The sequence below is a fragment of the Galeopterus variegatus genome, unplaced genomic scaffold, assembly GCF_000696425.1.
Source record: "Galeopterus variegatus unplaced genomic scaffold, G_variegatus-3.0.2 Scaffold3776, whole genome shotgun sequence".
NCBI lineage: Eukaryota > Metazoa > Chordata > Mammalia > Dermoptera > Cynocephalidae > Galeopterus > Galeopterus variegatus.
In genome coordinates, this window is record NW_007729887.1 from 176,124 (window position 1) to 203,875 (window position 27,752).

The following is a 27,752-nucleotide window of genomic DNA, read 5'->3' on the forward strand; positions in this document are numbered from 1 at the left end:
TAAAATATATTACTTTTATAATCTCCTACCAACACATATAAAACATATATAAAATAGAAAGATAATATTAGAAATGATCATGATTATCAAATATTTCTGAAAGAATTCAGGTAAGTTAAAAACTAGTATGTTTTCTACTTATTATTTTAAGCAGACAGAGAAGTACAACAGTCATCCCTTGGTCTCTGCAGGGAATTGGTTCTAGGACCCTCCCAACCACTCAGCTCTTTCCCTAGAGACAGCAAAACCAATGGATGCTCAAGTCCCTTATATGAGATGGCAGCAGTATTTCCATATAACCTACACACATCTCCCTGTCTACTTTAAGTCATCTCTAGATTACTTATAATACCTAACATAATGCAAGTAGTTGTTATACTGTATTGTTTCTTAATTTGTATTATGTTGTAGTATTATTTTTATTTATTGAGTATTTTCCATCTGCTGTGGGTTGAATCCATAGTTGTGGAGCCCACAGATATGAAGGGCCACTGTATTTTTCATGACTTGATTTACTAAAATTTGGTGTTTGTTATCAAGTCTTTGGAGCAATCTTTAAAAAAAACAGATTCAGTTTAGAGATTTGCCTTGCAACTTTTGAGAATACTGCCTCATTTCAAAGTTAATGGTGCTGAGAAAACTGCTTTTTCAAAGGCTTTAAAGGAGATAGTTTTAAAAATGCATCAAAGAGAAACACTTTACAGAATGAGGTGTGGTTTTAAATATGCCCTTAATTTCTTATCTGTAGGAGCTAAACGTGGGTAAAGTATAGGAACATTCCATTTATAGTCTGTTATTTTTTCCAGTTGAGAACTGTCAAGCACCAAAATGCACTGCTCAGCTAGATGACAAATGGGCTATTAAGAACTATAAATTACTTCTTCAAAATGGAGAGGAAAGCTTAGGCTTTCCATTTATGAAAGACCCAAATAAGTACACTGGACCAATACAAAGACATATCTCCAAACATTATCTCACCAATGCTAAACTGTTATTAATAGAAAAAAAAACTCCAATATTTAATTTACTCTTCCATGAAGTTTTTAATAAGCTAACATTTTCTTACATGTACACTAGTAATCTTAAAAAGACAAATATTTACTACCAAAAGTTAAATACTGTACAACTTAAGAAAAATATAATTTGAAGAATTTGTAAAAGTAATAAAGGGAGGTATCTACTTCAAATGGAGATTCAACCAGAAAATGTGAAATTTTTAATTTGTCTAAGTAACTCCAAAAATTTTATTGAAGCTAGAGACCTTACTATTTTAGTTTAAGCTTTCATCTACATATAGATTTAAATAAACCCTAAAAAATATTTTCCAGTACATATAAGGCTGCTAAAAAGAGTACATGATTGGGAGAAAAAGGACTATGCTAGAATGTGAACTCCTGAAGAACAGGAGTTCATTCATCTTTATACCCCCAGGTTCCTAGCATAATGCCTGGCTCAAAGTAAAAATGCTTGGGCAACGTTTGTTGCTTTGAACTGAACTGGGACGAATACACATTTCTACCTTTGGTCCAATTTTCCTTCACATTAAGCAATACATTTGAAGTATCTGAGCTGCTCCTGGTTCTTGGCCTTTGACTTTAAATTGAAATATGCATACACTTCCTACATCAGCCTTCTGACAGGATCCTCAGAACCAAATCATCACTGGGCTGTAAATCATCTCTTATTTCTTGGATAATGGTGAATATTAGTGTGCAAAACTAATGTATTTTCAATGAAGTATAAGTCTGTTCATATGAATAAAAATAGAAGAGGCCTTATTTTTCCATGTTTTAAATAACAGATACATAGCATCTTAAATTATGACATAATTAGCAATTTTCAGACACTGAACATAATACACTGTATTACAATGTAATGTAGTAGGCTTCCATTTTAGGAACAAAAATTAATTTCACATGAGAAAAGATTTATTTTAATTCACATAAAATACATTTAGAATAAATCTAAATTTTTAGCATAAAGTATTTAGAAACAAACACAGAGGAGCTTTAAGATATATGTCTTCATTCTATCCAAAAAGCAAATACAAAAAGCTCTTTTACAATTATTGATCATCACCTCGTTGTCTTAAATTTCTAGATTTTCCATTTTCAGTTCTTCTCTTTTTGAAGACTGGGGTCACTCCATCTGCTACAACTCCAAGAGAAGTGACTGTTTTTTCTTTAAACACCACTTTGGGTTCCATACCAACATCAGCTTCTGAAGTTGATATATAATCATTTTCAGAGCTTGGAAGTTCCAAATCCACCTCCTTACTGGAACAGAAAGTACAAATAAAACTATTATTTGACACAGAAAGACAAATGTTTTCATATAAGTTGTGAGCCCACCAAAGCCCCAAGATCACCTTTCTAATAATAGTAATAGTGAGAGGTTAGAGGTTGGTCACCTTGCAGTAAGAAACTATTTTAAAATACTGACTTTACAGTGTTATTTAAGATACTAAGCACTAATACTAGCACTAATTTAGATGAACACATGCCAAGAAAATCCCATCTATTTTATTCCTATTGCACAAAGGATGCATTGTCTAAGAAAATGTTTATGCATAATATGATAAGCAGAACAAGTAGATAAGGAAGAAGTATTTATGGAAACTGATTTTGCCATGGACTGACAAGGACTCTGGAGGATAACATAACACAAGAGGAAGGCCGTGGAATCTCAATGTCCTAGTGCAGAAGACTCACGTGGCTGTTTGTCTAGCACCCCTTTTCTAGGAACTAGCCCTTCAACCATCCATATGGTTGGTTATAAATAAGCAGCTGACAGGTCCTGAGATCAGTACCTGATTAACATGAGCCTATCATAGTACCCTACCTCTAGATGGTCAACTGGTCTCCATGAAAAGAGCAAGTAACTCACATCCCAACCACTAGTCCTATCCATGAGATTTCTGAACACGGACCAGAAAGATCATTATGTTTAACTCTAGTGGCTCAGAGTATAAAACCTGTTGGGAACCACATATCATTCTACTTGTAGAATGGAGGTCTATGGAGATAGAGAATTAAACTGGCATGTAGAGAGAAGCAGAAATGAAAGATGGAGAATGATTTGTTTTTTTTTTAAATTTTTTTTTCTTCCTTTTTTGTCTTTTTTCGTGACCGGCAACGGATCGCCACCCTCAGTGTCGCGCCCGTACCGGACTGGGACCGGCCACGGGATGGCAACCCTCGGTGTTGCTCCCGCCCCTCGCTCAGCCAGTGAGCGGCTGGTCTGTATGTGGGATCCGAACCCTCGGCGGGAGCACCACTGCGCTTCCCAAGCGGCGCACTATAGCAGTGCGCCACCGGGCTGGCCCAGAATGATTTGTTTTGAAAATAGATGCCTTCTACAACTTTTCTTAATTGTGTTAAAAATATACATTAAATGCCATTTTTGTTTGCTTCTCCTACTTACCTATTTTCCCTTAGACTGCTGACAATGGTGCTAAGAACGCTAATGACCACTTCAGTTGATGAGATATTAATTCGCTGACTTTCTATTCTTATTTTACAGGAGAGGAAACTGGGGTTTAGAGAGTGGTTAAATAACTTGGTCAAATCAAACTGATATGTAAGTGGTAGACCGTGGATTAAAACCCAGGCCTGTCTGACCCCAAATCTACATTCTTTCCCCTATACCACTCTGCTTCCATGTGAAACTAAGAAATTCCATTAGTCAAGTACAGAAAGACTTGAGTAATGAAGAACAGCAGGGTTTAGTCATTGGACAAATGAATCTGTGTCCAAGAAATTTCTATGTGAGACATTTATTTCACTGAATCCTGGTGCTGTATGTATTTTGATAAAGTGATCAAGCTACAGTATTACTCTTTAAGTGAACTTATGGGAGTGAAAGAAGGGGTTCCACTTTTGAAATCATAACAGTAGGAAGCTCCTTAGTGGAGGTTAACAAAAGTGGCAGTACAGCCACACACACACACACACACAAAAGTGGCAGTAGAGTAGGGTATACCCTTGCCACACAATCAGAGGAAAAGTAGTTTGTATCTGAAGAGAAAAAAGCAAGAGCCTATAAGTATACTATAGAGAATATACCTTCTTTTCAAATAACTTTGGAACAGTTATAAAAAAGGATATAAGCACATCCTCAAAACCATAATCACTTCCAAATTCAAAATGCAAAAACTGTAAAGGTTATATGTGAACACAGCATAATAAAAATGAAAAAAACAAAACTCCCACCCACCAGGAGATTGAAAAATAAAATACTCTTCTGAAAAACCATCAAGTCAAGAAGTAAGCAAAACACAATATTAAACTGTTCTAAAAACAATAAAATCAAGAAACATTTATTCACAGTTGTGGAATATACGGGCAGAACTATCTTTAAGAGACAAATTAATAGTTTTAACTATTTCCATTAAGAAAGAGAACAGACTTCTCTCCCTTGCCATGTGTCAATATTCTAAGTATTCACCTAAAGGAAGCCAGAACAAAAAACAGAGAAAACCTAACCAAAGGCAGAGAAAGAAAACTATAAAAATAAAAGTAGAAATGAAAAAACAGAAAATCAATTAATAAATGGAAATGTAATAAATACACAAATTCAAAGCTGGATCACTGAGGAAAAACAAAAAAATCCTTTAGCAAATCTTATCTAAAAAAAGAAAAAAAAATCAATAAATTTAAAAAGGGGGATTTAAAAAGTTATGGAAAATTTAAATATACAGAAAGCTCAATTATAGGGCCGGCCCGGTGGTGCACTGGATAGGTGCGCCGCTTGGGAAGCGCGGCGGCGCTCCCGTCCGAGGGTTCGGATCCCACATACAGACCAGTTCCCGCTCACTGGCTGAGCGAGGCGCGGGAGCAACACCGAGGGTTGCGATCCGTTGCCGGACACGGAAAAAGACAAAAGACAAAAAAAAAAAAAAAAAAGAAAGCTCAATTATAACAACAGCTATACTGAATGTAATCTCTTTTAATTTTATTTTGGCTCTTCTAATGTCTCACTCCATTTCTTTTGTGCACTAGAAATCCTCTTATTATTTTTTTTCCCCTTTTGGGAACCACTTCTCATGAGTTTTGAGTTCAGTTCATGTCCACTCAGAATTCTTTGTGGTTAACTCAGGAATGGGAACTGGGTATATAATAAAAGTTAAACAGGACCAGTTTGGGAACTGCCAGTAAAGAAGTACCCTCTTTTTGCTGGGATATTTAACTGTAAGTATTATACAAGCCTAAAGCTTTGCAATCAGGTGGGGAGACACTGCCTGAGAAGGGAGTTAAGGCAGAAGAAAGCAGAGCTGAGAGAGACAGTCACAGTATCCTCTAGATCCAGCCATGCTTGAAGTCACTGCATTCACTTGTCATTTGAAAATAAAAAGAGCCCTGGAGTGGATTATACATATTACTCACAGCAAAACCAGTAAAGCAAGAATAGTGATCTCCACCAACAATAGTTCCTGATAACTGCAGTTTAGAGCTAATATGATTTTTTGTGTGTTTGCTAAGACTAAAAATTTAAAATATGTGCTATTCACAGTTCTATTATCTTAAACAAAATTATAGGATAACAAATTTTCTTCTCTCTCACACAAACCATGAGAAAGATCTATGAAGACAGTACTGAGAGATCTTATGTTCCTCCCTGTACATACATTAATAAAAATGTAGGTTTAGAAAAGTATGTCTGTAGAGGCATTGCAATCATTTGTAAAAATAGTTAGAAAATTTGTTAGAATTACAAAAACAAAATAAAGGAGATTGTAAGGACAAAGATAAAATTTCAAGCAGGTAATGAAAATTCAAAAATTAAAAAAAAAGCCATTCTGCATAATATAAAACTTGAGGAACAATATACCTTAGTAAATCATGTTACAATATTTCCTCAAAAACTGATGATAGGATGCAGTAGTAAATATATGAAAATAAATTCCAACCTCATCAGTAAATCAAAGAAAATAAAAATGAGATACTTTTTGTAAAACCAGAAAATATTTAAAAGCTCAGCAACAATTAATGCTGGGAGTGTCCAATGGGATAGAAATTATCAGAAACTGCTGATGGAGTATAAATTGGTAGGCTCTTTCTAGAAAGTATTCGGGCACTGTATATCAAGATTTCAAAATACTCATAACCTTTAAACAGGTATTCCCCTTCTAGAAATAGTCAGAAGAATACACAGAGAAATACATCCATATAATAATCAGAGTTCATTATAAAAACAAATAATCTAAATGTCAAAAAGGAAATGACTCAATAAAATCAAGGTACATTTGAAAAATGAAATATTACACAGCAATTAAAAATGTCTATAAAATTTTAATAGGAAAGTATTAATAATGTAAGTTTAAATGGGGAAAAAGATAAAAATTGGGAAAAATATTTTAAAATGTTAATATCTCTGGGTAACTGAATGAGTTACTCTTATGCTTTTCTTCATTTTCAATAACTTTTTATAATAAGTATGTATTGCTTCTTTTTGAGGGGGGACCTCCCCTTAAGAAACTAGACTATGCTTATTTTTGGGGGGTGGGGGTGACCTCCCCTTAAGAAACTAGACTACTTATGAAGTCAGACATAATCTATACTTATTAAATTGGCTGAGTAAGTTAAAATTTAAGAATGACTTCACAGTATATTCATCACAAGGATAACAAAATACTCTTGATTAATTGAAAAAGTCTCAACTTTGAAGTATTTGTTGGCATTGTAGGACCACCTTCCTATTGTAAGTCACTTAAGAGATGACTTAAGGGCTGAAGTAATAGAGGAGTCTATTATTTCTGTAACTTTAATATATTTAGTCAATATGCTTATCATAGTACCAGGTACTACGTAGCATCGAATACATATTTCCTACCAGGTACTACATAGCATCGAATACATATTTCCTACCAGGTACTACGTAGCATCGAATACATATTTCCTAATATTTCATTAAGTAATATAAATACAACCTGAACATTTCATCTTCATCATCATCATCATCATCTTTTCACAGCAGTCCTAAGCTATATTATGTTATGGCATACCTAGAGAATCAATTCTTTAATTAGAATAGCATATAGAGCTGTTCAAAACTTATATTACTCTGTCTTGTAAAAAAAAAAAAAAAAAAATCACTGCTACGGATTGAATTGTGTCCTCAAAACTCCATGTATTAAAGTTAACCCTCACTGTGACAGTGTTAAGAGGGTGGGAAATCCTATTACAGTAATTGAAAGGTGGGGCCTTGAAAAGGTGATTAGATTGTGAGGACCATGACCGAGTAAATGAATTAATAAATTGATGGTGGTCATGGGCATGGTTCTGAGGGCTTTAAAAGGAGAGTGCATGAGAAGCTCTCCTGTCTCTCTTACTTCTGCCTTTCTTGCAATGTGATACCTGTGCCTCTGAAGTCACCAGCAAAGAAGGCCCTCACCATACCATAAGTGTTCCCCGAACTTTGGACTTCTGAGCCTCTCAAATTGTAAGCAATAAACTTTATTTTCTTACAAATTACCCAGCTCGTTATTTTGTTATAAGCAAAAGAGAGAGACTAATACAATGACCTTTTCATTAAAATACCGTTTTAAGATCAATAACTTGACAATAAAAGTATACACAGAGCAGTCATCTTACATTACCATTTGAAAGCATTAACGTTTTGGAGAATAACTGCTTTACTCATGTAGATACTTTTTTCTTAACCTAAAGATTCCTTTAAGCACTTAAGAAACATTAAAATGTGAAACTGGGAGTGATATTTTCCTTTTGTGGTATAAATATTCCTAAGAAAATAACTGATTTGAGGGCTGGCTGGTTAGCTCAGGGTTAGAATGCAGTGTTATAACACCAAGATCAAGGGTTCAGATACCCAGACTGGCCGGCCACCAAAACAAACAAAAAACCCCACAAAATAATGGTAAAGACGTTACCTGATTTATATTATTACCTTATTTATTCATATTATCTTCTCTTTTCTTTTTTTTTGTGGCTGCCTGGTATGGGGATCTGAACCCTGGACCTTACCATGATTTTGTTTAACTGATAAAACTGTTTTTTAAGTAGCTTAAAAACTTTGATGAAGTGTCATGAGCAACTTTTAAGAGAGTAACAAGCAAGAGTTTTTTTTTTTAAAAGATGACCAGTAAGGGGATCTTAACCCTTGACTTGGTGTTGTCAGCACCACGCTCAGACAATGAGCGAACCGGCCATCCCTATATGGGATCCGAACCCGTGGCCTTGGTGTTATCAGCACCGCACTCTCCCGAGTGAGCCACGGGCCGGCCCCAAGAGCTTTTTTTTTTTTGCCTTTAGATATATCCTACAAAGCATTTATTGAATATGCCAGTATTTGTTTCTCTGATAGATTAATGATGGTGAATGTGAGTGCCCATGCATACATGGTTTGAGTTGGTGTGTAAATGTGGTCAATAGAAATATCATGTTTTGGTAGGAATTAAACCAATTATTACCCTTCCTTTTTTTTTTTTGTCTTTTTTACTGACCGGAAACGGGATTGCAACCCTCGGTGTCGTGCCCGTACTGGGGACTGGCAACGGGATCGCAACCCTCGGTGTTGTGCCTGCACCGCGCTCAACCAGTGAGCGGGAACCGGTCTCCACATGGGATCCGAACCCTCGGTGGGAGCGCCTCCGCGCTTCCAAGCGGCGCACTCTCCAGTGTGCCACCGGGCCAGCCCTACCCTTACTTTTTAAAGTAACCATCAGCTTACCTTTTAAAATATTTAAAACAATTTAATTAGAAACAATAAAAACTACTCTAGAAATAAAAGAAATGAGCTGCACTTTTAATGAGCACAGCATCCTTGATATTAGCTACTGTAATTTATGGAAGTACTGGGATGGAAAATGTTTGTAATAATAGTGGGATTAAAATTTCAGGTACTTACTGAGACTCAACCTCTTGTTTAATTTCTTGCCATTCTCCATATGGGTTTGGTTTTTTAAGAGTTTTGGATTTTTCTTCATTTGGACCAGATAAATTTTGTTTTTGAATACTTTTTTCTTTCTGTGTTTCTGGGTCAGTTCCTTCCTCATTATTTTTATTTTTTTCCTGAAATGTAAAAGTTAAGAGCACAATTCAAAAAAAAAGAGAAATGACACACTTCAAGCAAAAGTACCAGAAAACAGAATTTCTTTAATGAGATCTTTAAAAAGTTTTGTTACAGATTTACTACTACTAATAATACACTAACTCAATAGTTTAAATTTGGGGGCCAGCCTGTGGCTCACTTGGGAGAGTGTGGTGCTGATAACACACCAAGGCCACGGGTTCGGATCCCATATAGGGATGGCCGGTTGCTCACTGGCTGAGCATGGTGCTGACAACACCAAGTCAAGGGTTAAGATCCTCTTACCGGTCATCTTTAAAAAAAAAAAAAAAAAAAAGTTTAAATTTGCACATAATACAATAAAAGTACATAGAACTTAATGCTTGATGAAGTTTTTCATTATGTCTAAAATGTTAATACACCATGACGGAGGCTGCTTCTGAAAATTACATAACATGATCCTATTAAATGTCATGAGTTCCACTATTAACTCTTTTATCCTCTCTTTTCTTTTCTGCTTTCTCACCTTAATCACACACCCACCACTGACCTCCCTTTATATTGTGGCCCTTTTGAATTTGATGCCATGTCATTAAACTCTTCAACATCCGTTATTTATTTAAAGAACTCCTTTAACCTATTAGTCTTAACTAATGTTACTTTCACTTGAGGACACTGCCAGAGTCTCACTGGACTATACAAGTAACTTTGAATGAATTAGAAAAAGACACCCCTTTGGGGTAGAAGCAACTCCCATGGGATGGGACTGGTGCCTTATGGCACCCCCTCATCTGGGATAACAAGGATTTACGACACAGTTTAGCAAGTGGAACATATGCTGGATTTTAGCCTGTCTGCAAACTGCACAACCATGCAGGGCTGTGACACTACTTCCTTGAAATTCTTTGAATGGATATAAACTTATTCTCTCTTGCACTTGGTATCATAGGACTAAGAGGCAGCATCCACTTTCTCTTAGCAATCTTGGGTGCTTCCAGACCATGATATTTTAAATAAAACATTTTTACTGAGAATAAAACATTCTTCCTTGCATGATCTAATGACCTCTAGCTACTACTCCATATTCACTAACTTTAGCAACTCTGGCACCATTTTCTCTCTATTCAAACTCCTGCTGTCATCCTTGGGAGCTTAAAAACCCTCTGGCATCAGCTTTGTTTTTTTTTTGTCCTTTTTGTGACCGGTAAGGGCATCGCAACCCTCGGCTTGCTGTCGCCCGCACTGCGCTCAGCCAGTGAGCGTACTGGCTATCCCTATATAGGATCCGAACCCGCAGCGGGAGCGCCACTGCGCTCCCAGTGCCGCACTCTCCCGAGTGTGCCACGGGCTCGGCCACTGGCATCAGCTTTGTGAGCCTCAAAACCAATGACTTTGGCATTCACTGTATTTCAGCCATCTAATATTACATCTCCTTCCTCATACACAGCACCTGGTATATTGGTTGTACTCAAATATTAAATCTTTATACCTATGTTCCTTGTAATTTAACTAGATCACTACTCTGAAATGCCCACCTGTGAAATCTTAAAAGCCAAAGCCCATTCTTTGACCACAGTAGTTCTTAATTTTTTCAGCTTTCTGGCTCCCTTCCTTCTCTTATCACTCTCATCCAACCTCATTACCATCTCTAATACCTTAACTTCATTTTCTGTTCCAAGTTTGCTGGTTTCTTCTAGACTGAACAGGCTTCTTATAGATACCCAAGCCCATAGGGAATCACTTTAACATTCCTTTATAAGCATCCGAAATATCTTTGTTCTTACTCTTGTTGACTGCATAGGACCTAAACACTTCCAAACACAGATCTATGTTGCTTTGTGTTGCTTCACCCCCCACGGATTTGTCACCCCTCTTCCCCTGGGTGATGGAGATGCAAAGGATTACTCAAAGCCCATCTCTTCCGAGCAGTGAGAAACCCCAAAGTGGTTAATTTCCCAAATGGAAGGGTTGGCTCTCACTTGAGCGTTCCCAGGGAAGTTAACCACTTTGGGGCTTCTCACTGCTCAGAAGAGATGGGCTTTGAGTAATCCTTTGCATCTCCATCACCCAGGGGAAGAGGGGTGACAAATCCGTGGTGGACGAAGCAACACAAAGCAACAAAATTTCAATCACCACCTGGGAAAGAGCCTTCCCAACACCGAGAGATTTATGCAATGAAAAGTAAGACCTTTTCAATCTAGATATTCATCATCAATGCTTTTATGAGGAATGCCTTAATCATAAAGGGGGAAATAACGTCTTCTCTACAAAAGCAGTTCTCTAAATTTTCCTGGCCTTAAAGAGGGTGTTTGCAACTTGGATGAGACATCCTGTTCTTAAACAAAGACTTGTAATTGATCAAAGATTTAACAAAACACTAGATGCTCTGAAAACAGTAGTGTCCTGGACAGTTTTAACATTAACAAACTCTCTGAACTCAGAATCAACTATTATGTGAAGTTGAGACTTTCCCGAGTCTCAACAATTGCTAATAACACCCAATTCACAGCACCTGGAGTGATGCCGCTACAGCCTGCCCTGAGATGATGACATCATCAGTCCTCACCTGAAGTAAATTAAAAGGACTTGCCATGCTAAATGATACTAACTTTGCTTTAACAAAATGCTTTTTGTCTTAACTGTGCCAATCTGATCTATAGGTTTGCTTTTTCTTTTAAATAAATAAAACAGGGGAGATGTGGAATATACTATAAAGCATATGTACTTCACAGGGCCTGTTTTTCCAAAGCCTTGCAGTTTCAAATATTGACCCTGCGGGCCGGCCCCTGGCTCACTCGGGAAAGTGTGGTGCTGATAACACCAAGGCTCCGGGTTCGGATCCCATATAGGGATGGCCGGTTCACTCACTGGCTGAGCGTGGTGCTGACAACACCAAGTCAAGGGTTAAGATCCCCCTACTGGTCATCTTTAAAAAAAAAAAAAAAAAAAAATTGACCCTGCAAGGACAGGAAATTTTCCTCAGGCTATAAGTCTCTGTTGCAAGATAAGAATTGTGGCACAGCAGGTTGCTGGCTCAAAGACAGACTAGTTACTGATTGTTATGTAAAGATACTGAGAAATTGCTATATGAAGGAATGTTTACTAAGATCAAACTTGTGTTGATAAGACCACTTAATTGTCTACTGGAATATCATCTGGCTTGTGTTTACTGAAAGTTACCAGCCTATATTGTTAAACTATAACCTCACCTTTGTTCTCTTCCTGTAACTTCCTGGTCTGGAAAATAAATGCAGGAAAAGAACCCCAATTCTGTGTTAATTTCCCAAGAAAGGGAAGTTAACTACTTCGGGGCTTCTCACTGCTTGGAAGAGATGGGCTTTAAGTAATCCTTTGCATCTCTGTCACTAAGGGGAAGTGAAGTGACAAATCCGTGGGGGGGGGGGGCGAAGCAACACAAAGCAACAGATCTATCCAATTATTTTTTTTAAGTGTTAACATTTACTTGTACATATTTGTGGGGTAGTGTGTTGTTTCAATACATGCATATACTGCACAATGATGCACTCAGGGTAGACAGCATAGTTTTGTACTGACATCTCAACATTTCTGTTTGTTCTTAAATTTGGTCTGTCAAGTGTTTAAAAAAAAATCATACAAACTGTTGAGACTTCAAAATTTATGCTATCCAATTTCAGCACAGACTTTAACACTGCTTAGTAATGTGTCTCAAGTTATTTCTTTTCCTACATAGGACTGATTAAGTAATGGTATATTCATACTGTGAAACACTATGTAGCCATTATTTTGGCAGATGAAGAATTATTAATGTCTTTGTAATAGATTACACTGCAAAATGATAGTAAAATCTTATTTCAGTATGATTCAATATTTTGTTTAAAATAATGTGCATGTGTCTGAATAGAAAAAAATTATAGATCATAAACACTAAGTATTATAGTGATTTTTCTGGGAGTTGGCAGGATTATATGTAGTTTGTCCATATTTATCTGTATTTTGTAATTAATTATTTTTTACTATGGGCACATTAATTTTGATAACAGAGAAATTAAGAATTTCTGCCCCAGGTTGGGTACTGGCTTACCTAAATTTGACTATAAACATTGTGAGAAGGCTACTACAACAAGTGCTTTCCTGTTGCTCTGCAAACTGGATAGCTCTAAGTCCCATCAAGAATTATGGAGTAAGAAATTCCAGACAATGACAAGATCCTAGGTGTGGCCTGAAAATCCTTGATTTTCCTATCCCTCTCAGGCCATCAATCTCAACCATGGGTTAAGGTTTTAATGTGTCTTCTCTGCTTTGGTACTGAGTGTTCGTGGAGAAGGTCATAAAAGCAGTACTACTAGCAATACTGTAAAAATGTCTGTTTTCTGCTTTCCCACCATGGCTGGGCACTCGGCATTCCCTGTCAGTATTCTTACTTGGTTCATTTCCTTCCTCACCCCAGATCAGTGACAATTTCAATCCATTAATGCTGTAAGCAACTCAAAGCTCCCCACTCTCAGCAAGCAATCCTCCTTTCTTTATGAATAAGAAAATTGAGGCTAAGAGCTTGACTCTTTCAATTTCCTCCCTGATACCAACTCATTTATAGTCATAACTTCTTACAGAAAATGAAAACCTTACCTTCTTATAGAAAATGAGTTTATTTCTTATTGAAGACCAATCTATCCATCTGCTCTTGTTGGTATTCCCTTTCTACCTCCTTTGAAGTCCTTCTCAACGAAACTACCACAGCCACAAATCTCTCATGATTAAGAGTCAATATCAAGCCACCATCCTATCATCTAATTTCTATTTTTCCTTTCATATCCAAACCACATATGCAGTGTGAAACACTTTCCAACCTCCTGTAATATGAGTTCTGCCACACAAAACACTGGTGAAACTTCTAGGAGGGCATCAATGACTTCCTAAATGCCAAATTCAATGGACATATTTTTTTCAACCTAATTAATCCTCAATGCTCCCTACTCATTTGGCTTTGGGGCATTAAGTTCTGCTTCTCTGTATATCTTTCTAACTACTCTTCCTCAGTCTACTTTGTGGCCTCCTCTTTCTCTGCCTGATACTTAAATGTTCAATATTACCCAAGGTTATTTTCTTAGGTTATCCCACCTATTCTAAGATTTAAAGTACTTACCAATATGCTGATGATACTCAAATTAGTATTTCTAGCCTAGATATGCAGACTGGCCTGTTCAGACAGCTCTCTGAATATTACAGAGGTCTCTCAAACTTAGAAGGTCTAAAATGAACTTAGTGTCTTGATCCCAAAAGGATATCAGTAAACGGTACAACCATTTATCCAGCTGCCAAAATATGTCTTGGCTTTATTTCTGTCCTCTACCAAAAGACTGAAGAAGGTCTGAAGAGCTTTTTATAAATTGGTAAACTTTTGCTATGGGTAAACTAAAAACCTACCTTAAATTTTATTTTTGGCTGTTTTGTTTCTGTAGAGACCTTTCCTTCTTCTGCTTTCTGTTCCTCATCAGAATCACTATGTGAATCTGATGATTTGGATTCTTCTAGGGTGTCAGGTGACTTTTCATTGACCTTACTAGAAAGCAGATCACCAGTGTGTGGAATGAAATCATCAGGTTTCTCCCATCTGGATTCTGCTCAACACATTTAATAGTCACGTTATTTATTTACTCATTCTATTCAGAAATAATTCCAATATAACACTTTCTATCACTTAAAATTATTCAATGACAATACTGCGTATATTCTGTACTACTTCTTGATCAAGAAAATAATACATAAGTTCTCAAACCTCTTGCTCTTATATCTTCAATTAATTTCAAACAAACTGGATTTACTAGGTGTATAAACAACAATCCCAGTGGATAGAGAGACCTAAGAATTGGATGGTACTTCTAAGGACTCTCAGAATTCACCTGGCACCAATTCAGGAAATATACTGATAATGAGCATACACGGGATTTCCTGGAATTTTCTTATCACAAAGATTTCCTGGGATTTTCACAAAGTGAAATCATATTGTGAAAATCTGAATGAATATAATTTGTCATTACTATAGCGAGAAGAGAAAAAAGTCTCATTAGATTGAACTCTACTGCCATCTGGTGGTTCACTGGACTTTTAGTAAAATGACAGTTTCTAATTATCTTGCAGTTATTCTATTTTTAGTTTAATAAAAGGGAGAGAAACTATACAATTTGTTCTTCAACCAGGGCTGAGGCTGCTATTAATAATTACACTGGTCCAGGCATAAACCAAAATCACTCAGGGAAAATCAATATGTATAGTCACTTAATTAATATAGGGTATCTTTCCAGCACTAATGAAGAACATTAAGGTTCCTTACCTATATTTCACACAAATAAGAAAAGAATTTTCAAGAAATAAATAATCTTTTAAATACCTACTATTTGCCAGGAACTGTTCTGGGAACTTTATAAAGACATCTGACTGTCATGACCCCATAGAGTACATATGATCATCTTTATTTTACTGAAGAGTGATTACAGGCTCAGTGACTTGCCCACAATCACATTGCTGGTAAGGGAAGAAGCTGTGCACTGAGCTGAGATTTGTCAACTCTAAGGCTATAGTATATTGCTGTATTATTTTATCTCTACAAAGATTCAAAACTTCAGTTTTACTGGTATAGAAACACTGCCATCACTGTGCAGGCTAAGTATCTGCTTGGAGGTTAAAAGGGCCTTTTCTTCCTTAAAAATTTAATATTATGTAGAAGGCTTTGGATAGTATGAATTAAAAAAACCCAAAAACTTCCAAAGTTACACCAATACTACAGCTATACTGGTAAATTTAACTGCAGTTAAAATCCAAGTACAATTACTTGAAGACCAGTTTTATGAAATTAAATGAGATAAAATATTTGAAAATTTTAGGTAACAGTAATTATGCATGTTTTATAAATATTTATACAGTTGAAACAGTATTAAATAAGTAAAAGTGAAAATTTGACAATTTCAGCCATTGCTAAAATAGCTTCAGTTTTGTATTTTTTAAAAAAAGGCAAGTTGAACTAGGTGATCTCTGAGGTACCTTCCAAGGTAATGATTATACTTCCTAAAATAATGATAAAAACCAGTAATGTTAGAGAAAGTTAAAATGATTCTTTTTAAAATTTGTGAGTGAAATATCAATTGAGAATAACATTACTGTGCAGCACAATATATTATAACCAGAAATATTTTTGCACTGTAGTATTTTCAAATTATAAAAATAATACATGCTTGCTATAGAAATATGTTTATCATATGTAGTTATACGTTGGTTAATGAGGATATATTCTGAGAGATGCATCATTAGGCAATTTCACTGCTGTGCAAACATCATAGAGTGTATTTACACAAGCCTAGATGGTATAGCCTACTACAAACCTAATCTATATGATACAGCCATCATAATCTTATGGGACCACTATCATATATGTGGTCTGTTGTTGACCAAAACTTTATTATGTGGTGTATGGCTGTACTAAAATCTGCAATTTCAGATGATTCATCAGCAGGCTAATAAGCAGTTTCAGGTACAATTTTAGATAATTAAGATAATCAAAGGTAATACTTACCTCCTGTTTCTGTATTATAATAATAGCTATAACCATCTTCACTTAAACCTTCTACCCAAATGGTCTTTACTGCTGTCTAATAGGAGATAAAAAATTTAGTGTAAACTGAAAATAACAATGATAGTTATATATTGAGTAACTAAGGTAGATTCAGACACCCTTTCCTTTCTTCTAGACACCTGGGAGTTTGGGGTGGTGGTACCGATCATGGCCAGTAAGCTTAGTTTCTGCTAATCATGAGCCAACTTTCAAGGAGAGAATGTCTCACCTTTGAAAGCTAGGAACAATTCTTTCTAGATGGACAGGGACATATAATGGCAACTAAGTACAAACCAACTAACAATATTTGTCCTGCGTGGAGCTTCCGGAGAAATATCACTGTTTCACCTCCACCCAGCCTTCCAATGAAAGGATTACAGAAAGAAAGGAGCAACACAGAGGGGTTAGGGGGGCTTATCTAAAAGTAAATTTGCTTAAAACTCTACAGAAACCCCGGAAGCCAATCACTTTAAAGAATAAAGCAAAAACACTATTAATGTGCTTCAGTTACCTTTTTTAAGTTTCCTTGAAATCCTTCAGGTTTCTCCCATTGAGATGCTTAAAGCAAAATATATTGCATTTATAAAATCTTTTTGCTTTAAAAAAAAAAAACAAACAACTTTCCAAAAAATTTAATTTGGATAAAACTTACAAGATAGTCACTGTGTAGAAAGAACACTATAAGTCTACAGTTTAATACATAATTGAAAAATAAAAAAGAAACAACATACATCCCAGAAGTATTTTTCAGAAGAATACATGCAAGTGCGACGTAACTGAGAAAAAAGGATAGAATGAAGGATCTGGAGTCACTGGCACTTCCACAGGAATTATTAGAGCCAGGTAGGGCTTCTCTTAAAGATGTCATGAAATTCAGGCTTGATAAGTTTTGAAGGGCATGGCCTTTTGACATCTTGGGGCAAGGGAGAGTGAGAGATGGAATAAATAATGACTCAGAAGAGGAATAAGATGAAGTACAATATGCAGGAATTAAAAAAAAGAATTGCTGAAAGCAAGAGTATATAAAGTAGGATGGTTAACAAAGAGAGTAAACAAGAAGCACTAGAAGGGAGAAAAAAATAGTTTCTAAGTAAATTTGAAAAAGACTTCTAATCCCTAGAATATAATCATTTAAGATATCTTCATTGCTGAACTGCAAATATGTACTTCACTTAAGGGTCAGTACAAACAAACAGAGAATATTACTATTTCTCTGTAGACCAAAACTGATTATGATTCTAAAGATCATAATAATTACAATATTGTTAGCTCAAGGTTTCTTCATGCTGAACTCTCTAATCTCATTTCCTACCTTCCTAACCATTCCTAATCTTGCTGGCTTTTCTTTTTTTTTTTTTTTGTCTTTTTGTCTTTTTTCCGTGTCCGGCGTCGGCTCGCAACCCTCAGTGTTGCCCCCGTACCGACGGGATCGCAAGCCTCGGCGTTGCTCCCGCGCCTCGCTCAGCCAGTGAGCGGGAGCCGGTCCATATGTGGGATCCGTACCCTCGGACGGGAGCGCCGCCGCGCTTCCCAAGCGGCGCACTATCCAGTGCGCCACCGGGCCCGCCCCTTGCTGGCTTTTCTTTTTTCTTTTTTTTGTCTTTTTGTCTTTTTTCCGTGTCCGGCGTCGGCTCGCAACCCTCAGTGTTGCCCCCGTACCGACGGGATCGCAAGCCTCGGCGTTGCTCCCGCGCCTCGCTCAGCCAGTGAGCGGGAGCCGGTCCATATGTGGGATCCGAACCCTCGGACGGGAGCGCCGCCGCGCTTCCCAAGCGGCGCACTATCCAGTGCGCCACCGGGCCGGCCCCTTGCTGGCTTTTCTTCTACCTGTTTCTTTAATACTGTCTATGTACGGGGGGAACTTAAAGAAGTTCATGGAAAAATTCGTATTATTTATTTTTCCGTGAACTTTTTGAAATACCCTCATACTACCAACATTCTTTACTTCTTGCTCTATCTCTCTGCTTGTGATCTCATGTACTCCTAAAGGTTAACATATTATCTACATCCCCAGACTCAATCTAGCTCCCCAACTGCAGGCTCTAACCAACAATTAGCTACTGAAAATTGTCACATGAATATTCTATAGGTACCTCAAACTGAACATACACAAAATTAAATTTATTATTGTTCCCCTTAAACTTATTTTTGGTTCCTGTATTTCATATCTCAGTAACTGGCACCATCGCTCTCCCAGCCCTCCATAAAAAGGGCCCCAAATCTATTTTTCCAGCTTCATTCTGCCACGACATCTTCAACAAAACAACTTATGTTTTACCACTACCATATGACTATTTCCCAAATTTTCAAATCCTTTTTTGGTTCATATTTTTCCATCTGTCTGGAACGCTGTACCTTCTTAATAATATACCAAAATCTTATTCAATCAAAATACTCAAGAAGTGCCTGCACTGTGCCAGGCACTATGCTAGGTGCTAGGGATACAAACGGTGAGTAAAGACATCATTCCTGATGGCTTCATCTCAGCTTAGAGATCAGCTCAAAAGTAATTCTTGTGATAATGTCACAGATCCACATAATCACAATTAATTATTCACTTTAAGCTCCTATATAATCTTATACTTCTATTACAGCACTTTCTAATTCCTCCTTGTATCAAGCTTACTTGCTTATTTCTGCCAGTAAATTTTATGTTTTTGAAGAGTAAGATGCTATATAAATGTAGGAAAAAACACACTTATTTATCCCAGAATTTATATCGAGTAAAAATCCCAAATATACTTAGGTTTAAAGAAGAACAAAAAGATGTTTTTGATATTCTTACTGAAAAACAATTTTATTAGAGATTGATATCCAACATTAATATGAAGGAGTACTTTACTAGGTCAATCAAAACACCCAAAAAAGAAATCAGTTTCTGGCTCCCAGACTGTTTTTGGATAGAAAATCTCTTCCATAGAATATTTTATTTCAAGGACCCCTACAATTTGTGAAGTGGATTTTAAATGCCTTATTTCCATGTAAAATGCTTTATTTCTCTGTAGTTCATACTTTCAGAGGGTTTTGAGACAATACGAACCCATAGTTGACTTGTAAGAAACCTATTATTAAGGCTCTAAGTATGACACCAATTCACTATGTGAAGGGCATCTTTTTAAATGGCACTTAATTTTTTCACCTTTGTAGCAAAAATGAAAAGTTACAGTCTTTTATTGTTTAAAATGCTCTAATATTAAGTGAAAATCCTAACACAAAATAAATTGTTCTATTCTACTAGTGAAACTGTTCTCTACTAGTTCTACACTTATATGACTCACCTCCTGTGATAAGATCATAATAGTAATGGTAACCCTCAGAGGTTATGCCTTCTACCCATCTGCCCTTTGAAGGATCTTTTTTTCTTTTCTTCTTTTCTTTTTGTTGATCTGATGCAGAGGTGGGTGGGATAGTGCTGGTTACTGGTGATATGCTTGGCTCTGAAATTTCTATAGAAGTGATGAGAGAAAAGTGAAGTAGCCAAAGCAACTATTTTTTTTTGCTGGCATAAAACATTAATAATTCCAGTCAAAAGCCTGAAAGATTCTTTTGGGAATGTGACACATTATTATAAAGTTCATCCGGAAAAATAAATATGTAGGAATGTACAGGAAAATTGTAAAAATAAAAAAGAATAAGGGGAATTTAGTCCTACCAGGTACTGAGACTTATTCTAAAACTATGGTAAAAAAATATCCAGCAGTGTGGAACTGATACAGAAACAGGCAGACATATGACTGAAACAGAACAGTACAGATAGAGTCAACTGTAGATTCCTGATGTTTCTTAGTAGAGGGGAAAAAGACAGTATTTAATAAAAGGTCTTGGAATAACTGGTTGATTATCTGGAAAAGAAGTACAACTATTCCTGACTCACTGCTTCCTTCTAACTTTTTCACACCAATGTATTTTATTTATTTATTTATTAGGTTTATTTATTTATTTATTTTTCCTTTTTGTCTTTTTCCATGTCCAGCAACGGATCGCAACCCTCAGTGTCGCCCCCGTACCGGACCAGGACCGGCAACGGGATCGCAACCCTCGGTGTTGCTCCCACGCCTTGCTCAGCCAGTGAGCGGGAACCGGTCTATATGTGGGATCCGAACCCTCAGCGGGAGTGCCGCCACGCTCCCAAGCGGCGCACTATAGCAGTGTGCCACCGGGCCGGCCCATATTAGGTTTATTTATTAATATATATGTTTTTACATTCTATGTTGTTGTTGCAGAGCAGCTGCTGGGGAGGGGGAGAAGGGAAAGGGGAAGAAAATAGGGTGGGAGGAGGAGGGGTGGGGTTGAGGCCTGTGGCACCCGTCATTCCTGCATGGGAGACCAGGGGGCTTCCAGCTGTGGCTTGCTCATTCCTGGGCTGGATGCAGATGCCAGAGGGGTGTGGCTGAAGCCCCCCCCCACCTCTGGAGCCTGGAGTGCTTCCTGTGGTGGCTTGGTGGTCGACTGTGGTCGATGTTAGGCTGGCTGCTGGTGTTGGGGGACGTGGCTGAGACCCTTGAACCCCCACCCTCACATGTTTGAGACTGGTTGTGGGTGTCAGGGCATGACTGAGGCCCCCAGCCCTCCTCTCTCCCTGGCTTGGTAGCCCAAGGAACTTCCGGTCCTTCTAGGTTTTATAGGTGTTCTTTGGTGATGTGAGACCTTTACCTTTTTTTTTTTTTTAAAAAAGATGACCAGTAAGGGGATCTCAACCCCTGGCTTGGTGTTGTCAGCACCACGGCTCAGCTAGTGAGCCAACTGGCCATCCCTATATGGGATCCGAACCTGTGGCATTTGTGTTATCAGCACCACACTCTCCCGAGTGAGCCATGGGCCAGCCCAGACCTTTCCTGTTTTAATAACAAACTTTGTCTCTGGTCTGTGGGTATTTTGTTTTTTCTTTCAGTTCTGTATTAGATTATTTGCTGTTCCTAGCACTTAAACTTTCTGTACTATAACTAATTTGTTGTCCTTTGCTTACTTCTAAAATGGGGGAACTTCCTGTGGGACCAGCACTTGAGCACTATGGTTGAGCTCAACTACTGTACACCAATATAAATCCCAGGGCAAAGATATTTACAAAAAGAACACAAAGTAAAATAATGTTGAATTTGATTACATAGGGCTGGCTGGTTGGCTCTGTCGCTTAGAGCATGGTATTATAGCATCGAGGTCAAGGGTTCTAACACCCATATCAGACAGCCACCAAAAAAAAAAAAAAAAAAAAAAAAAAAAAAAAAAAAAAAAAAAAAAAAAAAATTTTTTAAAAAAACAAAAAAAAAAAAAAAAAAAAAAAAAAAAAACTGACTAAATAAAAATTAAGAATTTCTGTCAAAAACCATATATACAAGACAGACAATGAAAAAATATTTACAACAAATATGACAGAGGATTAATGTTCCTAGCAAAGATCCCTTGCAAATCAAACATTCTAACAGAAAAAAGGACAAAAAGGGCAAAGGCAATTAAGAGAATTAATGTTTACCTTCACCAATATTCAAAGAAATGCAAATAAATATAATTTTTTTTTTTTGCAGGAGATCCGTAGGTACTGAAAAGAACCACCAAATCCAGTGTTACATCTAACAGGTATTTACACTGGTGTGAAAAGATGAGTAGTTTTTATGGCTTTATTTTTTCCCAAATGATTGGCCAGTTATTCCCAGTGCCAGTTAATAAATTTATTTTTTTTCTAGTGAAAGTGTAAATTAGCCCAACATTTCTGGAGCCTGCTTGGTATTAGCTATCAATATATAAAATATTCTCACACTTTGATACTGCAATCTTGCTTCTAGAAATTGAACCCACAGAGATAAATGGAAAAAGATGCATGCATAAGGATGCTTACTAAAACCTTTTTTTAAACAACCTCCGAACAAACCATAGCACAAAATTATACATAATTAGAAAAAAAAAAAATCCCCTATGCCCCCTTTAACTACCAATGTCCAGGATAATATTTTTAAAGTCTGGCTACAATTATTCTTACTTAATGAAGGCAAGGACAATTAATTTAACTGGTTATTCTGCTCAAAACCTTAATTGAAAGCTGTTTTTATTAGAGTAATGAATACCATTCTTTGTTGACTATCTCAACCACTATGCAAGATCAACAACTGAGATCTGCTATATGCTTCGTTTAAGGACAATGGATTTCTCATGGAAGTAAGGCCCACAGAAGCTTCCAGTTTAAAGCCTAAATTCAGTGACAAGATAGACACATTTTAGTTAAACGATGCCTTTTACCTGGAACTCTGTTATCCTCAAACCCTCAAAATATCTGCCTTCTAGTAGTAAAGTTAGTTAATTTAACTACAAAAAGCTAACTCACTATATATTCAGCCATATAAATAAACATGATTCATAGTTTTGAGCATATGGATAAAGTGAACTATAATTATAATGCGAGGTCTATTTTTTAATGATAGTGTCTTCTAGCTAAATAATTAGAACACCTGAAAAACTAAAAGTGTCTCTGAAATGAACTACTCACCCAGGACAGAGCTAGGACTAGGTAACCCAAAAGGTAGTATGGTTGCTGTGAATGGAGGTGTTAAAAGATGAAGCAATAAAAGCAAAACAAAAGTGTGAGCTAAGACTCACAGTCTAAATAGGACTATGATACAGAATAAAAGCACTGAGTATATAACTTCTTTATGAAAACAACTGATGAAGCTCACTTAGCATGACCTCTGATGTTACTTTTAAAACATGCTGGCTGCTTTTTTACCTGACTCTAGGCCAAGCCTTTTCAAATCCTCTTGGTATGCTTTCAGGGCAGCTGCCTCCATTGCAGCAAACTCCTTTGATGCTTTTTCTTCTTCCTTTGCCTTATCCAGGCTTTTCTGTTTAATCTATGTAAGATACATGTAAAAGTGATAGTGAGATAAAGGACTATTTACATAGAAAAATTGGCAAAGAAACAATTTAAATTACCTCACTGATCCTTTTTGCCACATTTTCCTTATGGTTCTTTCCTCTTTCATGAAATTCAACACTCTTAAAAGTTAAAAAAAGAGAAAATACAAAGGAAAAGTATATAAACATCATAAAATTAACAGTAAGGTAATACAGCCTATATGGGAATGGAGCATAAGAAAATTGAAATTAAAATGATTGGCAGAAAAGATAAAAGCAGTTTAATTTTAATTTAAATTGGCCCTTTTTAATGAAATGCTAGGGAAGTGAACCACATTATTTATTACTATGCCCTCTGACTAGGTTTCCTTTGGTTCTTAAAATAAATTATGATGATCATATTAATGGAGAAAAATATAAAGTATCCTTGATGACTAATCTAGTGAATATGATTGTAATGAGGACTTGAACAAGACATGAAGCCAAAAGAGTGGGGGGAAAAAAAGTCTTAAGAAACACCTCTCAATATCAAATGTCAAAACTAGTCTCTAGAATTTCATTGCTCTATTTGCCACATTAAGAAAGAGACATAGAGAACAAACAATGATCCCTAGAATCTTATTCCTCAACCTGGGGAGGAAAGTAGACATTTAATAATTCCTCATTGTGGTGCTGGTAACACCAGGGTCAAGGGTTCAGGTCCCTGTACCAGCTAGCCAAAACAAACAAACAAAAAAACCAAAAATACCCCAGTAAATTGTAAATAAACACTTTTATACAATGTAGTAATAGTATAAAATGTACAATTCTTACAAAAGACAATTTGGCAAAATTTATCAAAATTACAAAAACATTTACCCTTTGACCCAGCAATCCTGTTTCTGGGAATTTATTCTATAGATATACCTGCACATGTACAAAATGGTGTTATGTACAAGGTTATTCACTGCAGCACTGTTTGTAATAACAATCCAAGTAACTATCTATAGGGGACAGGTTAAATAAATTATTGTACATTCCCATATGCTGCTGTAACAGAAAACAAAGAAGCTCCCTATAAATTTATATGAAGAGATCCAGCATATATGGTTCATTTTTAAAAAAACTATGGTGTTGAACAGTGTATATGTTACCTTTTATGTGTGCCAGAGTAAGAACCTATATCTACATGCATATGGAAATGATGAAAGGATAGATAAGAAAAAATGGTCACATAAGGGGAGTGATGGTAACTGGATGGATGGGGACAGGGGTGGGTGTGAGAGCGTTATTAACTATTTAAACAACCAGAAATGCTCCCTAAATTATAAGTATCTGGTTGTTTGTAGTAAAAAACTCCTGGTAAACTCCGCAAAATAAGTTCTATCAATCAAATCTTACATGATGCATTAACTGAGCTATTTTAAAATACTAATGTGAATTACTCTTTAAAGTGTGACTTTGTAAAGCAAATAATCATCCTCTATTTTTCATATGTTGGGTTTCCTAAGGTTGATTACACCACACAATGAATACAATATTAAAGGACCATTCAAAATTAAATTAGTTTTGTTCCTAATTAAAGGTTAAATCAATGTGTATTAGCAATTCAAGGAAATAAAGACAGACTACACTGGATGGGATTATTTACTCCACATTAACTCACAGAATTCTTTGTATTGCCTGGATACCTCCAAGGAAGAGAGACTCAGTAATCTGTGTAGTTTTAAACATTCATAGCACTTATTATAAGAATGGCCTAAGTCAAACAAGATAGACAAGAACTCTAGCAACTATTCAAAAAGACCAAACCAAAATAGAAATGAAAAAAACCCCAAACACCTTGAAGACAATGGTAAATGCCTACCAGGGAAATACAACACTGTTAATAATGGAACTACTACACTTGTGCGTCTAACTCTGTCAAGTAAAAAGGATATGAGTATATATGTAACAGCTACCCTCATATTTATGTAGTATGTACACAGTAGTATGACATACATAAGACGTGGGGAAAAAAAAATCAGGCGTGTGCTTTTTGCTTTGTCTTAAAAGATGAATCTAGACGATGAAATACAGTAACAATGTGCTTAACAGAGCTGCTATTTTTATATTTCATGAGAGGAGATAATGATGTTCTTTCAAATGTAAGCATCTAAACATATAAAGCTCTGCACCAAATATATTTATCTTTAGACTAGAAATCATACAAGAAAAACTACAATTATGTTCTTATATTTTAAGGACTTTTTATATTTTCACTTTTCTATGTATATGATAGTATTCCAAACAACACCATTATAATGTAGATGTTTTTGTAAACATGGATGAAACAGCATACTCACTAACCATTTCCTGAAAGGGTATAGAGAAATACTTTGGCTTACTACGTAATCAAATTCAGGTTGATGAAAATGAAGAAATTATAGTTATCATATAGGGAATAAGACAGAATTCTTTTGATATTTTGAAAAATCAAGAGCAGTGTATATGAAAGTGCTTTGTAAACTCTGAGTTTCAATAAAAAGGAAACACTTCACATATAAACACATTATTCTTAGAATCTCTAAGAATGGAATTATCATACAGGCCTATTGTCTGCTATCCAGCACTTGCAGTAATCACAGAATTTCTTTGGTTGTGACTTCCAGTAGTCTGCCCTGAAAAAGGGAAAAACACATTTAAGCTTATTTAAAATTAAAAAAGGTAAAATTCTGCAGGCTTCACATCCTTTTGGAGTTTGACATTCAGACTCCGCTTCTGAATCTTGTCTTGTTATACATAGCTCCCTATTTTATTATTTCTCTGGCTGAAGCAGTCAATTGAAATTCTGCTGTCAGTAGAGTAGAAAAAGTCTGCACCAGATTTATTATAAAACTCCTCTACATAAAATAGCTTTTTAAAAAAATTCCTCATTTGTTACCGTCGTCGGTATTCAGAAATAAGGAACATCTTAGAGAAGAACACTTATCCTTTCTGGCTTTTTGGAGGCTGCTGTAATGGAGGTCTGAGGAAACTCAAAGTTTGCCTTAAGTCAAGTTACTTCCACCAAAAGAACAAAGCACAAGACTACTCTGGGGGAAGACTGGTTTCTCCAAAGCTATCCGTTAATACAATTTGTTCTTCGACCTCAGTGCAACAGAGACGTGGAAAAGCCAAGGGACCTCTCAGAACGCAGACCAAAAAAAAGAAGTCGTCATTACGCTATCCAGGGCTAGCCGCCTCTAGTGGGCGGGGGAGGCAGCGGTGGCCGCAGCCCAACTCCAAAGTTTCACAATACCCGAGGGTTCAAGCGCTTCAGAACCGGAAGGGGAGCCTGCGACCCCCGACGGCGTAGGTGGAGCGAGAACTACGTCGCATCACCCACAGCCGTCCAAGCCGCTACCTCAACTGGCCACCGGCCTCCCACCCTAGAGCCAATGCTCCGCGCCCCCAGGGCGCTCCGCGGGGTAGCATTTCTACTCCGCCCAGAGAACCGGCCCTGCAGGTCTGGTGCTGGTCCCGAGCGAGTTAAGAACGCGTCCGTCACGCCCCCGGCCGAAGGGCGGGAGAAGGTGGAGGGAAGACCCCGGGGAGAAAGGGCCGCCCAGAGAAACAACACCTCGTTTAAGACCTGAGACCAAACTCACATGACTGCGCCAGCCGCTCCGCACGTCGCCTGGGGCCCAAGTTAGGCTCGTGCTTTCCACGCGGGGAGTGTCGGGCAGGGCCTGGAGTGAGGCCCACCCGAACCTCCCTCCGAGCCCGGACACCTCCCTCCTTTCCCGGACGGACCAGCGTTCCCCGGTTCCACACTACGGGTACCCAGACGACTCAATCCGCGTTCGAAATCTCTTCCTCTTCTCCTCCCCCTACAGGGGCGGTACTCCAGGCTCCTGAGAGGTGGGGTCGGTATAAAGGAGTTGAGGTCACCGAGAAGGAGCGAAAGCGTGACGGGACCTGAGCTAAGGGACAGGAAACTCAAACCTCAAGTCCTCGTGCCATTCCGCTTTCTCGCTCTCCTTCCCTGGGATCTCGAACCTCCACCCTCCTTTTAGGCTCGCTGGCTTGTGACCAAGGAGCTCGCGCGCCGCCTCCGCCCCGAACGCAAACAGCTGTTCCCAGAGACTTCGCTGCCCTCAACTTTGCCAACTAGTCCTCACGCACTTTGACCAACGGAGCAACCCGGACCTGAGGGCTGGAAGCCGTTGGCGGAGTTAAAAAAGAAAGGTGAAACAGCTGGTTCGGGAACGGCGACTCGCTGGGCTTCGTCTCAGAACTTTCCTGTGGCGCCGGAAGGCCCCGCCCCTCCCCCGCGACGCCCGCGCGCTCGGGC

General features: G+C 37.4%; 1 protein-coding gene across 4 annotated transcripts; it reads right to left on the minus strand.

The window, feature by feature from the left end:
- Nucleotides 1-1,023: 1,023 nt before the first annotated feature.
- On the minus strand, nucleotides 1,024-27,752 carry WBP4 (WW domain binding protein 4). 4 transcript variants are annotated; one of them, XM_008585964.1, is made up of 11 exons: nucleotides 27,608-27,752; nucleotides 27,067-27,312; nucleotides 26,025-26,097; nucleotides 23,537-23,599; nucleotides 23,331-23,454; nucleotides 19,894-20,061; nucleotides 17,127-17,173; nucleotides 16,577-16,652; nucleotides 14,434-14,627; nucleotides 8,866-9,029; nucleotides 1,024-2,276 (listed from the first exon to the last, which is right to left on the minus strand). In XM_008585964.1, coding segments are annotated over exons 2-11 (1,122 nt in total). In that variant the 5' UTR covers nucleotides 27,069-27,312; nucleotides 27,608-27,752; the 3' UTR covers nucleotides 1,024-2,065. The 4 variants fall into 4 exon arrangements, with proteins under 4 accessions (XP_008584186.1, XP_008584185.1, XP_008584183.1 ...); XM_008585963.1 differs by having other exon boundaries at nucleotides 27,584-27,752; XM_008585961.1 differs by having other exon boundaries at nucleotides 27,404-27,752.

Coding starts and splice junctions, on each gene's coding strand:
- WBP4 (XM_008585964.1), bottom strand. Junction 16,653..17,126: donor TTCAAGGAAACTTAAAAAAG/GTAACTGAAGCA, acceptor ATCTCCTATTAG/ACAGCAGTAAAGACCATTTG. Junction 9,030..14,433: donor AGCCAAAAATAAAATTTAAG/GTAGGTTTTTAG, acceptor TTTACATTTCAG/GAAAAAAATAAAAATAATGA.